The sequence below is a fragment of the Microcaecilia unicolor genome, chromosome 8 (assembly GCF_901765095.1).
Source record: "Microcaecilia unicolor chromosome 8, aMicUni1.1, whole genome shotgun sequence".
In the NCBI taxonomy this organism is placed as follows: Eukaryota; Metazoa; Chordata; class Amphibia; order Gymnophiona; family Siphonopidae; genus Microcaecilia; species Microcaecilia unicolor.
In genome coordinates, this window is record NC_044038.1 from 246,351,380 (window position 1) to 246,364,870 (window position 13,491).

The 13,491-nt window shown below is 43.0% G+C and overlaps 1 protein-coding gene across 1 annotated transcript in view; it reads right to left on the bottom strand.

Moving 5' to 3' along the window:
- Positions 1 to 4,495: 4,495 nt before the first annotated feature.
- Positions 4,496 to 13,491, bottom strand: part of LOC115475658 (arf-GAP with SH3 domain, ANK repeat and PH domain-containing protein 1-like) — a 153,422-nt gene continuing 144,426 nt past the window's right edge. The window contains exons 26-28 of the mRNA XM_030211569.1: positions 13,293 to 13,465; positions 11,941 to 12,063; positions 4,496 to 7,622 (exon numbers count right to left, since the gene is read on the bottom strand). Of these exons, the coding sequence (XP_030067429.1) occupies positions 7,551 to 7,622; positions 11,941 to 12,063; positions 13,293 to 13,465 (368 nt within the window). The 3' untranslated portion in view covers positions 4,496 to 7,550. The remainder of the gene's footprint in view (positions 7,623 to 11,940; positions 12,064 to 13,292; positions 13,466 to 13,491) is intronic.

Below are 13,491 nucleotides of genomic sequence, written 5' to 3' on the forward strand. Positions count from 1 at the left end.
GTTTAGTATGGGGGAGGGGACTTGGGAGACAGAGGGGGGATGCTGAACATGGAGGGAGGTATAGCATTTGTAGAGGAGGAGGAACAGGTTTAGGAAGGAAGAGGGAGGGAATGAGGAGGAGGGCGGCCTGGAGGGCAGAGTTGTCACTTATGCAGTTACCGCATGAGGTAACCAGATAAATTGGATTGCATAAAACACAGCCTTATCTTCTCCATTTTCACCTGCCTGGTTAAGGGGGCAAATATTTTGGCTTAACCAGGTAAGTGCCAGCCGTCTGCACATAACTGGACATGGCCCGACATTGATCATCTGGGTATAAAGATGGTGTCAGCTAAAAAATCACTCACTGCTGCCATCTGAATATTTACATCTTAGTATCTAGCTCCCACCGTAACAGTAGTAGTTCAAAGTGAATACATTCAGTTACGTATGTCCTGGAACAGACTTCCTGAGTCGACTGTATTCAAATCTAAGCTGAAAGACTGCTTTTAAGTCTTTAACCCCCGTGCATCTGCTCAGTACCTATGTCTGTTTTAATCATTCCCACAATAAATAACTCCCGTCTTGAATAGATTGTAAACTCTGCCGAGCAGGGACTGTCTCATCCGTGCTGTCTAGTTGCACTATAGAAATAAGTAGTAGCAGTAATAGTAATTTACCCTGTCCTCGTAGGGCTCACAGTCTAAGAGTACTGTTTACTAAGCAGCGTTATAGGCGCGTTAACCATGTACGTATCTACAATATCCCTATAGGCGTCCACATGGTTAGCGCGAGCACTAAGTGTAAGCACGCTAAAAACACTAACGCACCTTAGTAAACAGAGCCCTAAGTTTGTACCTGAGGGCAATGGAGGGTTAAAAGTGACTTGTCCAAGGTTACAAGGAGTATCAGTGGGATTTGAGCCCTGGTCTCTCTAGTTCCCAACTTCTGACCCCCAAAGAACGTAAGTTTTACAAGTGGAAATCCCTATTATTCTTACCATCTACATTATCCCAATAATCCACAAATTTTTGGTGAATCCACTTGGACATCCTTTTATTTCCAGCACTGGTTCTGTCCTCGAGCCACTTTCACAGTTCAGAACTGTTTTATTAAGACTCCTTGTTTCCAGGATGATTCACATGCAAGAGATTCCTCACATGTTATCTCTATCCTACAAGGGATTAAGATGGACCTTTCTGGTTTTCTCTTTGTCACATTTGATGAATCATTATATATGAAGGGCCCTCAGGAGGCCGCTTTAGATAGCATTGCAGTTTTAAACACAAGGGACTCAAGTAGGAAACCCATGGCTTTTATTTTATAACTAGCCAAGATTGCTTCAACAATGATACTTATATTGATTGACACAATGATGTTGTATTGATTTTGACAACACATTTTGAGTGACTTTATCCAGCATGTTTAGTTTATTGGACTCTAGATTAGGGATGGCAGACCAATGATGTGTATTAAAACCAGGTAGTTCTGGCATTGCGGAATATTACACTTCAGCAATAGTGTAACAATAGTTAGGAAGTTGTGGATACTGATTTTATAATATCATACTACCGATGGTCTCCCATCTCTTTATATTGTTAAATAATACAAACATATAGTAGTGTCCGAGCATTGTTTGATGTTGAAGTATTTTCTCAGTTGAGTGGGTTGAGATCAGAGAGAGATCTGTGCAGAGAAAAAAAGAAGTATTAAGGTAGAAAGAGGGTGTAAGAGGTGATTGACTTAGACACCATCCTCCACTGATTTGTGCCAGATTGTAGGGATCATGACAGCAGTCTGGAAAGCGTGGGCAGACATTGGTTATAGGACTTCTGTTGTTGTATACTGAGAGAGTAAATGGCCCTGCAGTTTCTATAGGCGCCTTTACTTACTGCAGGTGACCTGATTGCAATTTCTGCATGTGACCAATGGCCGCCAATTGAACATATTCTGTCATGGTGTGAGATTTTTGTTGTTTCTCCTCATGGAAAGCAACATATTGATCGGCTCTCCTGAGAATTGTGCAGAGAAAATAAGTCAAGACAGTAACAGCTGTGATGTCCTCAGGGGTAATTTCTCCAAATCAGTTAGTTTTGTGCATACCATGATGGAATGAACCTCACTCCTAAGCCAGGGCATGTGGAATATGATCTCAGTCTCTCAAATTTACTGCTAATGTTTGCCGTAGTACTTACATTGTGTGAAAGACAGCTTCTTTCTGGAGTTCATAAGATGTAACATGTTTAGGCAACTTATCCCAGTGCGCTTGGAAGTTCTTTTACCACAGAGTCTTGTTGGCCTTGTAGCAACTCTTTTTGAGCTTTGGAGAAATATATCTGTAAGAATATTACCTTAAAGAACGTCTTCCTGGTTGCAATCTCTTCCGCTCACAGGATCTGAGTGGCAATCCTGGTCTTGTTGGAAGCTGTTTTTGGTGTTGCCCAGAGAAAATACGACCTTGAGGCCAGTCCCTTCCTTTTTATCCAAGGTAGTGTCGGCCTTTTGGATGTAAAGCTGGTGTTGTGGGAATACTTGAGAAGAATGGAGAATATTTGGCGTTCAGTGGTCCCAAGCAGGGAATGGCAACAATTTAAGTGACCACAGCTCGATGGCTTAAGAGATGCATAGTGCCATCAGTGCTTAAGCTCATTCCACGATGGGGTTTGCAGCCTTGTGGGCAGAGAGTCTTATTCTGCGTAAGATATCTATTGTGTGGAGGTATGATCTTCTTTACCCTCCTTTGTGAAGCATTATAGACTTGACGTGCAGGCGAGACAGGATGCGACCTTCGGGGCTGGAATGTTGTCTTTTGGTCTCAGAGGGTCCTACCCTTAAGTTCTACTGCTTTGGTACTTCCCAAGCACCTTGACCGATCTGGAGGGTTGTTAAGGAAGGAGAAATTAGATCTTACCTGCTAATCTTTTTTTTCTTTAGGCCCTTTAGACCGGTCAACAACCCACCCTTCATTTTGAAGTGATGGGGGACATGGAAGTGTGGACTTTGGGGCAAGAGACAGTTGTGGAGAATCTGTTAGTTTAGTGTTTTGGCCTAGCTATTTGGCTCTTTTGCTGCTGTGATTGTTAGAAAAAAAAAAGAAAGATTCTCAAGGCAAACTTACACAGTTCCAATTCATCTGCTTTGTTATTGAAATACTGTTTGGCTGGGAACTGCGCAGTATTCGTATACAATTCTCAGAGTCAGGTGTTCTCGGTCTCTATCTACTGGTAGACAGGCATGACCCAAGCATCTTGACCAGTCTGGAGGGCCCAAAAGAAAGAAAATTAGCAGGTAAAATCTAATTTCTCCTTTCCCCTCCTGGGGTGGAGTCATTTTCCATGGATAAATACTTATTTATCCATGGAAACATTTATTTTCAAAAATTATCTACTAGAATTAAAACATTTTTAAATAAGCTGAGCAAAAAAACATTTTATAAACTTTTCAAGTTTAATATTGTTACTTTATTGGCTTTTATCCATAAAAAAATGATTCAACTTAATTTCCAGGAATCCTATATACTGGCAATGATTGATTGTCACTGACAAAGAGAGAAATTTTCAGCAAAAATGGTCTGTGATAGACTGTATTGGAAACTGCCCCTGTCCCCCTTAAGCATACTCCCTCACAAGGCCATATTAAGAGGCCTAGGTCTACAGTGCTCAGCAGGTGGGGTATGGTTCAGCCAGGGGAAACAAAATCCCAGAGCAAAGACAAGCCATAGAGACCCAGGAAGAAAGAAGAGCCCTCCAGCATGTGCTTTCACAACTTTTGTGTAAAACTGACTAAGGTAGGAAAATGTTTTCATTGGAACACTGGTTGACGCCTGACCTTTGAGGACATGCTGCAGCAGGTCTGTCTTTGCACTCCGCTCCATGGATAAATCCTTCTTATCTGTTCCCTTCTCCACTACTGCCAACTCCAGACTTCGCGCCTTCTGTCTCGCTGCACCCTATGCCTGGAATAAACTTCCTGAGCCCCTACGTCTTGCCCCATCCTTGGCCACCTTTAAATCTAGACTGAAAGCCCACCTCTTTAACATTGCTTTTGACTCGTAACCACTTGTAACCACTCGCCTCCACCTACCCTCCTCTCCTCCTTCCTGTACACATTAATTGATTTGCTTACTTTTTTTTTTGTCTATTAGATTGTAAGCTCTTTGAGCAGGGACTGTATTTCTTCTATGTTTGTGCAGCGCTGCGTACGCCTTGTAGCGCTATAGAAATGCTAAATAGTAGTAGTAGTAGTAATATTGACTTGAAGCTAGTGTGCACTGTGTTTGAGGGGCCTGGCAGGAGCCAGTTTCTTGTGAAAATTGTAATTGACTTCTGAGAGGCTTTATTCTTACGTTACTACCGGTATACCTGTAAGAAGAACATGGCAATAAAGGGTTTTGCTTTACTCCTACATTGTAGTTTGGCTGTGTCTGTGGATAATTCGTGCCCCATACCCTGCTCACACTATCATACAACCTTTCACTGAAACATTAAGGGAGAATTGCAAAATGATTACGACCACATTAAAATAATAATGGTAGTGGTACTTCTGCACCAGCATTTTATTTATATAGCAATAATAAAATAGATACCAGTACGCTTTTTCCATACAGATAGCTGACAAGCACTGTCTGCTCAAACAGTAAATAAAAAACCTCCATTGCAACCCAAATTATTGAGCCTGAACACACTCAGCACTAGCATAACCTGCTGCTCTCCACTCTGGGGTAACACTTTGTACCCAATTCTGCCTGCTTGCTAGCCATGCGATGCAGCTGGGGAAAGGGGTAATGGCGGTGAGGCAGCCTGGCACTGTCAGCATCGCCCTCTTATGGGAGTCATTAACAAGGCGACAGGTTCAGTACAGTAGCTGCGTGGGGCTGAAGGGTAGACAGGATTATTAGATACGTGCATTCGATAGTACTTCATCAGTATGTTAGTATGCCTTAAAACTTTCAAGGGGAGGATATTAGCAACATGGGCTATCATTAAGATGTGTTATTTTACTATTAACCCTGGTTATTAATAATTAGGTCTCATTGCATAAAATGGGACCTTTGCTAAAATAGCACGGATTAGTGGTGAAATAACATGTTTCAATGGTAGCCCACATTAATGCATGCTAACCTATGAATCAGCACACATTTAAAAGGTTTAACGTACATTAAAACAAAAATTAAAACAAATGTGTGAATTGAAAAAAAATTTAGAGGCCAATTGAGTTTCAGCTTCAGGGCCAAAACCAAACGTCTCTTCCCACCTGACCACTTGTAGGCCCTCCCCGAGCCTACTTTAGTGAAGTCCTAGTGCTGTCTTTGCGGGCAGGAACAAACCCCACTCATTCCTGTCCCGTGTTGCTGCTCCCTCAAAGTGGTCCTGGTGGTCTCTTCAGGGGCAGGAATAGAACCCACTCGTTTCTGTCTCATGCACTGCTCCAATCCAAATGGCTGCCGAGACTGCCACAGGAGGCCCTGGCAGTCATTTTCTGATTGGAACCGGCACGGGTGAGAACTCACTTTTGCCCATGCTGGTTCCAATCGCAAAATGGCTGCCAGGAACTTCCATTGTAGGAGCGAGTCCTCTGCCCACGCTGATTACAATTAGAAAATGTCTGCTGGGACCTCCTGCGGCAGTCTTGGCAGCCATTTGGCTTGGAGAAGTGCATGGGACAGAAACAAGTGGTTGTTCATTCTTGCCCCTGAAGAGGCCTCTAGACCACCAGGGCTTCAAAGGGGGGAGGGGGGGTACTTCAGTTTCTACCAAAACCGAGTGGCCAATTTCAGTTGCAGATTCAGTTTCCACAGAAATCAAAGATTCTGGGTTTGGTTGGGATCTACCAGAAATTGGAAAACATGGCTAGATGGAAAAGGAACTGAAAATATTTGCCCTAAGCACATCCCTATTGATTATCAGCATTGGCATGGTGCGGATCTAAGTTGAAGAGGTAAGAATGGGATCAGCATTGGTACTTCACAGGCAGCAGGAGAAGAGGTAGCATGAACAGTATCACTAGGAGAAATGAAGGTGGAAACTCAGTTGAAGAGCAGGACAGACCTTAGTGCAGAAACACTTGCACAGACCGAGGTCATGGCTGCCACTATTCAGTTAAAAGAGATGCTACTAAGAGAAAAGGGGTGGGGAAGGGGGTGAGACTAGACTGCTGGAGCCAGAGCGGGGCATAAGAAGTTAAGAGACAGAGATTCAGAGGAGGCTGCTGGAAGCAGGATGGATGGGGACAAGGGGTTGACATGAGAGACTGCTAGAATGGAGAGTACAGGTGAAGGGACTGAGAGGAGAGAGAGGAAGAGGTGTTGGGACAAGACAGAGACTGCTGGGGATATGGGATAGAAATCTGAGACTAGACAGGCTGCTGTGAAGTTGGGGTGAGAGAGATGTTGCTGGGGAAACAGTGGGCCATGGGAAATTGCTTCTTGAAACATCTTTAAAACATATTTTCATAAGATTAGATATGGCTTAGAATCAGAGTTTAAAATATTTCAAGTGTCACCCACGATATATGACATCTGCTGCAGACTACTTAAAAACCTGTTAACAGGTACACTAAGGCATTATTACATTTTATTGGTAAGTATATAGGTAGCATAGCTTAGACCCGCATGCCGAATACTTAGTCATTTTAACTGTAGCTCCTTCCAATATATTTGTTGAGGCTACAGCACCTTCTGTCCTCCACTCTGCTCTAACAGCACATTCTTACACTGCAGTGGTACAGGATAATGTCACACAGGACAGCACATTTCTCCCTGGGAAAACAACACACAGTCCTGACAGCATACTCCATGCTAGAAAAACACACACTCTGCGCTGGCACAACACAGCACACTCCACCCTAGGCCAGGGGTGCCAAACTGCAAGTCTCGAGGGTTAGAAACCAGGCAGATTTTCAGGATTTCCCTAATGAATATTCGTGGCGGAGTGGCACGCACTGCCTCCACTATATGCAAATATATTCCATGCATATTCACCAGGGATATCCTGAAAACCTGACTGCACTAGAGTAGCAGGATTCAGCCAGGATGCTGCATTTCACTATGGGATAACAGTGACATTGCTGTACTCAGTCTTGGAACAGCACCTGATACACTGCTGTGAAACAAGACACACTAACATCAGCATTAAATGACACTTTGTCACTTTGTTCTGGGCTCTACAGCCTGACATATTATGTGCACTGCAGATCATCACACATACTGGCATGATTTAAAAAAAAATGAACAGCAATACTCTTCCCATGTTCCTGTGAGTACAAGATTTCTTGTCAAAGTGAGTTCAGCTCAGGACTCAAGAGCCTGATGGACCATCCACACACTGCTGGATGGTACATTGTTTGCAGCAAAGTCAATTGCACGGTAAGCTGAGTTACATGGACATGAATTTCTCCATCTGAAATGATGCACCAGGAGCCTGCTGGAGCCCTCATCTTCAGAAAATCTTCACTGAAGGGTGGGTGGAGGGGCTTACTTAGGAATGCCATCAATGCCACATCAGCAGAAGAAAGCTGGAAATATTTTTCCAAAAGTTGTGTTTAACGTCTCTTCTTAGCGAGCCCAACTTCTATTAACTCAGGATATGGACAAAGGATGCTGGGAAAACACCCTTCCTCTGTGGGGATCCTTCAATGTGGCCATTCTGTAAAGAAAGGCAGGGTGTATTGTTCAGTAAGTTCAGGTCGTTCATTGTGCTACATGTATGTAAAACAAACAACATTTTGAGCCCAATTTCACCCTGTGGTGATCAGTGCTTTTTAAACCACTGACACCCGCAGGCTAAATTAAGCCCAGTTATTCAATTTTGGGCCATGTCTGGGTGCCAGTAGGATCATGTGAAATTTAACCATGTACTGGTTGATATTCAGACCGATGCTCACTTAACTGAGCAGATGAAGTCAGGACAGTCTTTTTGCTGCCCTAACTTTACACACTAGTGGACTGAAAATTGTCACTAAGTGGTTAAGTACTTGCTCCACCCCAACTCTGCCCCCGGACCTCCCCAACACTAACCAGGCAGTGCCGTGGCAATCAGAACCAATATTCAGTGGCAGAAGCCTTTCCTGCCCATTTAAACCATGCTGAATATTATTTTTTAGAAACATGACGGCAGATAAAGGCCAAATGGCCCCTCCAGTCTGCTCATCCTCTGTAACCCCTAACTCTTCCTTTTCCTAAGGGTTCCCACGTGCTTATCCCACGATTTCTTAAATTCTGACAGTCCTCGACTCCACCACCCTTTCCATGAAATAATACTTTCTTAGATTCTTCCTAAGTCCATTACCTCTTAACTTCATCGTATGCCCCCTCGTCCCAGAGTTTTCCTTCAGTTGAAAAAGGCTCACTTCCTGTACATTAATGCCCTTGAGATATTTAAACGTCTCTATCATATACCCTCTCTCCTTCCTCTCTTCCAGAATATACATGTTGAGCTTCATAAGCCTGTCCCTATATTTTTTGTGTTCCGCTTACCAATTTTGTAGCCACCCTCTGGACCAACTCCATCCTGTTTATATCTTTCCATAGGTGCGGTCTCCAGAACTCTAAATGGAGCCTCTCCACAGACTTATACAATGGCACTATCACTTCTTTTTTCCTGCTGGTCAACCCTCTCTTTATGCACTTAAGCATCCTTCTGGCTTTGACTGTCGCTTTTTCTACCTGTTTTGAAGCTTTAAGGTAATCAGACATAATCACCCCCAAATCCCTATCTTCCTTCATACACAGAAGCACTTCACCCCTCATATTATACCGTTCCCTCGGATGCTTGTGACCCCAGTGCATGACCCTGCATTTTTTAGCATTACATCTTAGTTGCCAAATATTGGACCATTCCTCCAGCTTCGCTAGTTCCTTCCTCATGTCATTGACACCTTCTGAAGTGTCCACCCTGTTGCAGAGTTTGGATCATCCTTAAAGAGACAAACCTTACGAGACAGCCCTCCTGCAATATTGCTCACAAAGATGTTAAAAAGAGCTGGCCTGAGGACCAATCCCTGCGGTACTCCACTGATAACATCCCTTTCTTCAGAAAAAGCTCCATTTACCACTGCCCTCTGTCTCCTTCCATTTAACCAATTTTTTAACCCAATCAGTTACTCTAGGACCCATACTGAGGGCACTCAATTTATTTATCAGTTGCCTGTGCGGAACTGTGTCAAAGACTTTGCTGAAATCTAAGTATATCACATCTAGCACCCTTCCCATGTCCAAGTGTTTGGTCACCCAGTCGAAGAAATCAATCAGATTTGTCTGACACAACCTGCCTCGGGTCCTGCATTCCATTCAATTTGAGAAACCTCACAATCCTCTGCTTTAGAAGTGTTTCCATTAGTTTATTCACCACCGACGCCAGACTGACAGGTTTGTAATTCCCAACCTTCTCCTTACTTCCACTCTTGTTCAAAGGGACCACATCCACCTTTCTCCAGTTCTCCGGAACCACTCCAGTCTTTAAGGAAGCATTGAAGAGGTCAGTCAGCGGAGCCGCCAGAACTTCTCTGAGTTTGTTGAGCACCCTCGGGTGTATCCCATCAGGCCCCATAAATTTGTCTACTTTTACATAAGTACATAAGTATTGCCATACTGGGAAAGACCAAAGGTCCATCAAGCCCAGCATCCTGTTTCCAACAGTGGCCAATCCAGATCACAAATACCTGGCAAGATCCCAAAATGTACAAAACATTTTATACTGCTTATCCCAGAAATAGTGGATTTTCCCCAAGTCCATTTAATAACGGTCTATGGACTTTTCCTTCAGGAAGCCTCCAAAACCTTTTTAAAAACTCCGCTAAGCTAACTGCCTTTACCACATTCTCTGGCAACGAATTCCAGAGTTTAATTACACATTGAGTGAAGAAACATTTTCTCCGATTCGTTTTAAATTTACTACATTGTAGCTTCATCGCATGCCCCCTAGTCCTAGTATTTTTGGAAAACGTGAACAGACGCATCACATCTACCCGTTCAACTCCACTCATTATTTTATAGACCTCTATCATATCTCCCCTCAGCCGCCTTTTCTTTTAGTATAGGTAGCTCCTCATAAACACAGGAACAGGTCTTGGTCTACTATACATCCATCCTCTTTAGCATTTGTTTTCTGCAGTTCTATCCCCAGTCTTTCATCCGTGAACACAGAGCAGAAATAATTGTTACGCAGTTCAGCTTTATCGTTATCATCTTCCACATATTCCTCCCCCTCAACTTTGAGCCTCAGAACGCTATTATGGAACTTCCTCCTGCCACTTACATACCCCAATTTTACTGTATTAGCTATCTTTTCCTCCATTTTCCGTTTCGCTTTCCTGACAGCTTTTCCAGGTATTCTCCCTGTCTTCTTCTCTCTGAGTTGTCTTATGACGTATGAAAGCTAACATCCTTTCCCTTACCTTTTCAGCTACTACGTTTGAGAACCAGAGCGGCCTTCTTTTCCTCCTACTTTTATGTAATTTTCTAACATAAAGGTTAGTTGCCTTTAATATAGCTCCTTTCAGTCTTGTCCATTGCTGTTCTACTTCCTTCAGCAGTTCCCATTCTACTAACTCTTCCTTGTGAAATTCCCACATCTCAGCAAAGTTAGTTATTTTGAAATTCAGGACCTTCAATCTTGAATGAGCCCTCTTCCCTGTCTTAATATTGAACCACTCCATTGGTGATCACTAGATGTCAAATGGTCTCTCACCTTTACGGCAGAAACATTTTCTCCATTTGCAAGCACCTGGTCCAAAATAGCTCCATTCCGCGTCAGTTCCGTTATCCACTGCTGAAGCATTTCTTCCTGTTGGGAATCCAAGATCTCTTTGCTTCTAGATGACACCGCAGCAGGGATGCCCCAATTGACATCTGGCATATTAAAATCACCTATCAATAGTACTTCCCCTTTCCCAGCTACCTTGTGGATGTCTTCAATTAAGTCTCTGCAGTTCCGTCACTTTACTATCATTCTTAGTAAATAATGCCACTCCTCCACCCTTTTTTCCTAACCTGTCCTTCATGAATAGATTATAGCCAGGTGTAGCTATATCCCAGTCATGTTTCTCTGTGAAATAAAATAATTGAAACATACAGAAGACACTTTGTTACTGGAGTGGAAAAGTATCTTAGTGATTAGAGAAACACATAGTAAAACAGGGAAGCTAAGATTCAGATTCCACCTCCTCCATTGACACTCTCTGTGATTTGGGTAACTTACTGTAATGTCCGCAGACTAAGGTACAACTTACATTGTGGGTCCATTTGTGAGGAAAATAACTTATATACTTTATTGTAAATCAACTTGAACTCAGACTTGGAAAAGGCGAGTAATTCATTTGAAATCCAAATCCAATGTAATGTTAATAAAACCAAACATTTTTATTCACACTGAATATCACTGGGTAGAGGGATTTATAAAGCACTTATAGACACAGTACAAGCTTTGTCTATTGCCAGCCCTCTCTCCCCATCCCACCCCAGGACAAAAACAGTACAAACTTTCTCCATCCCCAACTCTCTCTCCCCTTCCCACTACAGGACAGGTACAGCCAGTGCCGGATTTAGGCATAAGCTAAACAAGCTGCAGCTTTGGGCCTTGTAATCCGCAGGGTTTCACAAAATTTAAGAATGTTTGGGGGCTTTTAGAATTTTATGTAGCTTTTTATGTGCAGAGCAGACATCCACAGTTGAAACAATGAAATTCACTTTAAATACCTTGCTATTACATGTGTTTTCAATTTTTTTCATGGTGACCCAAGGTCCTGTTTTGGTTCGCACCTTTGTGAGACTTCTGGTGTAACTTTTTAATAAGGGGCCTTCCAACTTTATATAGCTTAGGGCCTCACCAAGTCTAATCTGGCATTGGGTACAGCACAGATAGCAGCAGAACAAGCTTTCCACATACTCCTCCCCTTCCACCCTGCACTCATACCCATACAGTGATCCATCATAGAAAGGGAACAGGTAGAGTATGGAATACTTACCCACCAATTTTGATCCTCCTCTTCCGTTACTACAATTATTTCTCCCACATAAAAAGTGAGCTCGTCATCCCGATCTGCTGTGCAGTCATACAATGCTTTTACCCGCCGAAACTTTGGCTTACTCTGTAATAGGAAGTAATAATAAGGCTGCACATTGTGGAATAGCATTCTTTTACTGTGCAACAGGAAGAGTAATCACCTTGTGCAACATGCATGCTAGACCACATTTCGAATACATCAGGTTGCTGCTTGAGTAATAACTCATTCAGACCCCTGTTTTCTAAACTACGATAATGCATTTTCATGTAGTAAACAGAAAATATGTTACCAAAGAGAAAAATATAATGCATGGCGCTTGCAAGTAGTGCAAATTTCCACATTATTTCCCAGTCCCTGTCAGGCATAATGCACGAATGCAAATAAGCTACATAACATGGAAATGCATGCAAAGCAACTACTGGTATGGCAAGATCTTTGTCACTGGGAAAATCAGTTACAACTCAAAAAATGTGGCTAACTTTCCTCCAGGAGCAGTAGCAGCTAATATGCCTGGTGATGATTCCAGGGCCACTAAATAAAGAGGCTACAAGTGGTAACAATCTCCCATCTTAAAGACATGTCAGTGGTAATCCATGGTCACCCCCACTTGTCCTCTCTCAGACTGGAAAAGAATAAATAAGCCCCCTTTTTGAAGGCCTAACCATAGACTTGATATCCCATTCCTCTTGAAAATCATGTAAAGGGAGGCTGGAGAGGGGAGGCCCACAGGAGCTGGGGGGGGGGGGGGGGAGGTGCTAAGAAGGGGGCACTTCTTGGGGAATGGGGATCAGAATCGGGGGTTGGGGGAAATGGTGGTCCCCTTATGTGAGTCCTGGCTGATCCTCAGCCGGAACCCTTATGTCTTATGCAGGTCCTGACTGAATGTTGGCCAGGACCCGCAGAAGTCCAGGTGGACAGCATGTCTGGTCATACTCGGATATTGAGTGCGGATGCACAACACTGCATATCCAGGATTAATTCAGCCAGTAATACTCAGCGCCTTAAAAAAACCAGTGATGCCTGGCAGCTGAATATTGACCGGTTAATTAAAAAAAAAAAAGAAAAAAAAAATTGTTCCTTTCACCAATGTCTCCAAAAAAGGACCACATTTTGAATGCTGGTGACATCACTATGCAGAAAAAACAAACCCGAAGTCACCTAATATGTAACAGCTTGTTGTGTTGTAATCGCAAGTGAGTTTTACTTTATGGTGAGAAATAAAAAGCACTCAGAATTCCAGCAATGTCATTTCTAAGAGAATGTGACAGCATCCTACTGCAAGGCAGGTGCAAAGATAAGAAGAGACAACCTACCAGACTCATTCTTCTGGGCAAAGGCAATGGAATGTCATAAGAGCCACTGGAAGTATGATTCAGCTCTTGGGTTGAAGCCTTTGGGGATATGGAGTTAGACTGGGAAGGTCTTTGGCTAATTTGCATGGGCAAAGAATCTCCGTTACGAAGTGTCTCCAGTTTCTTCTGTGCAACTAGGGAAAAGATGAGTTCTTTTGAA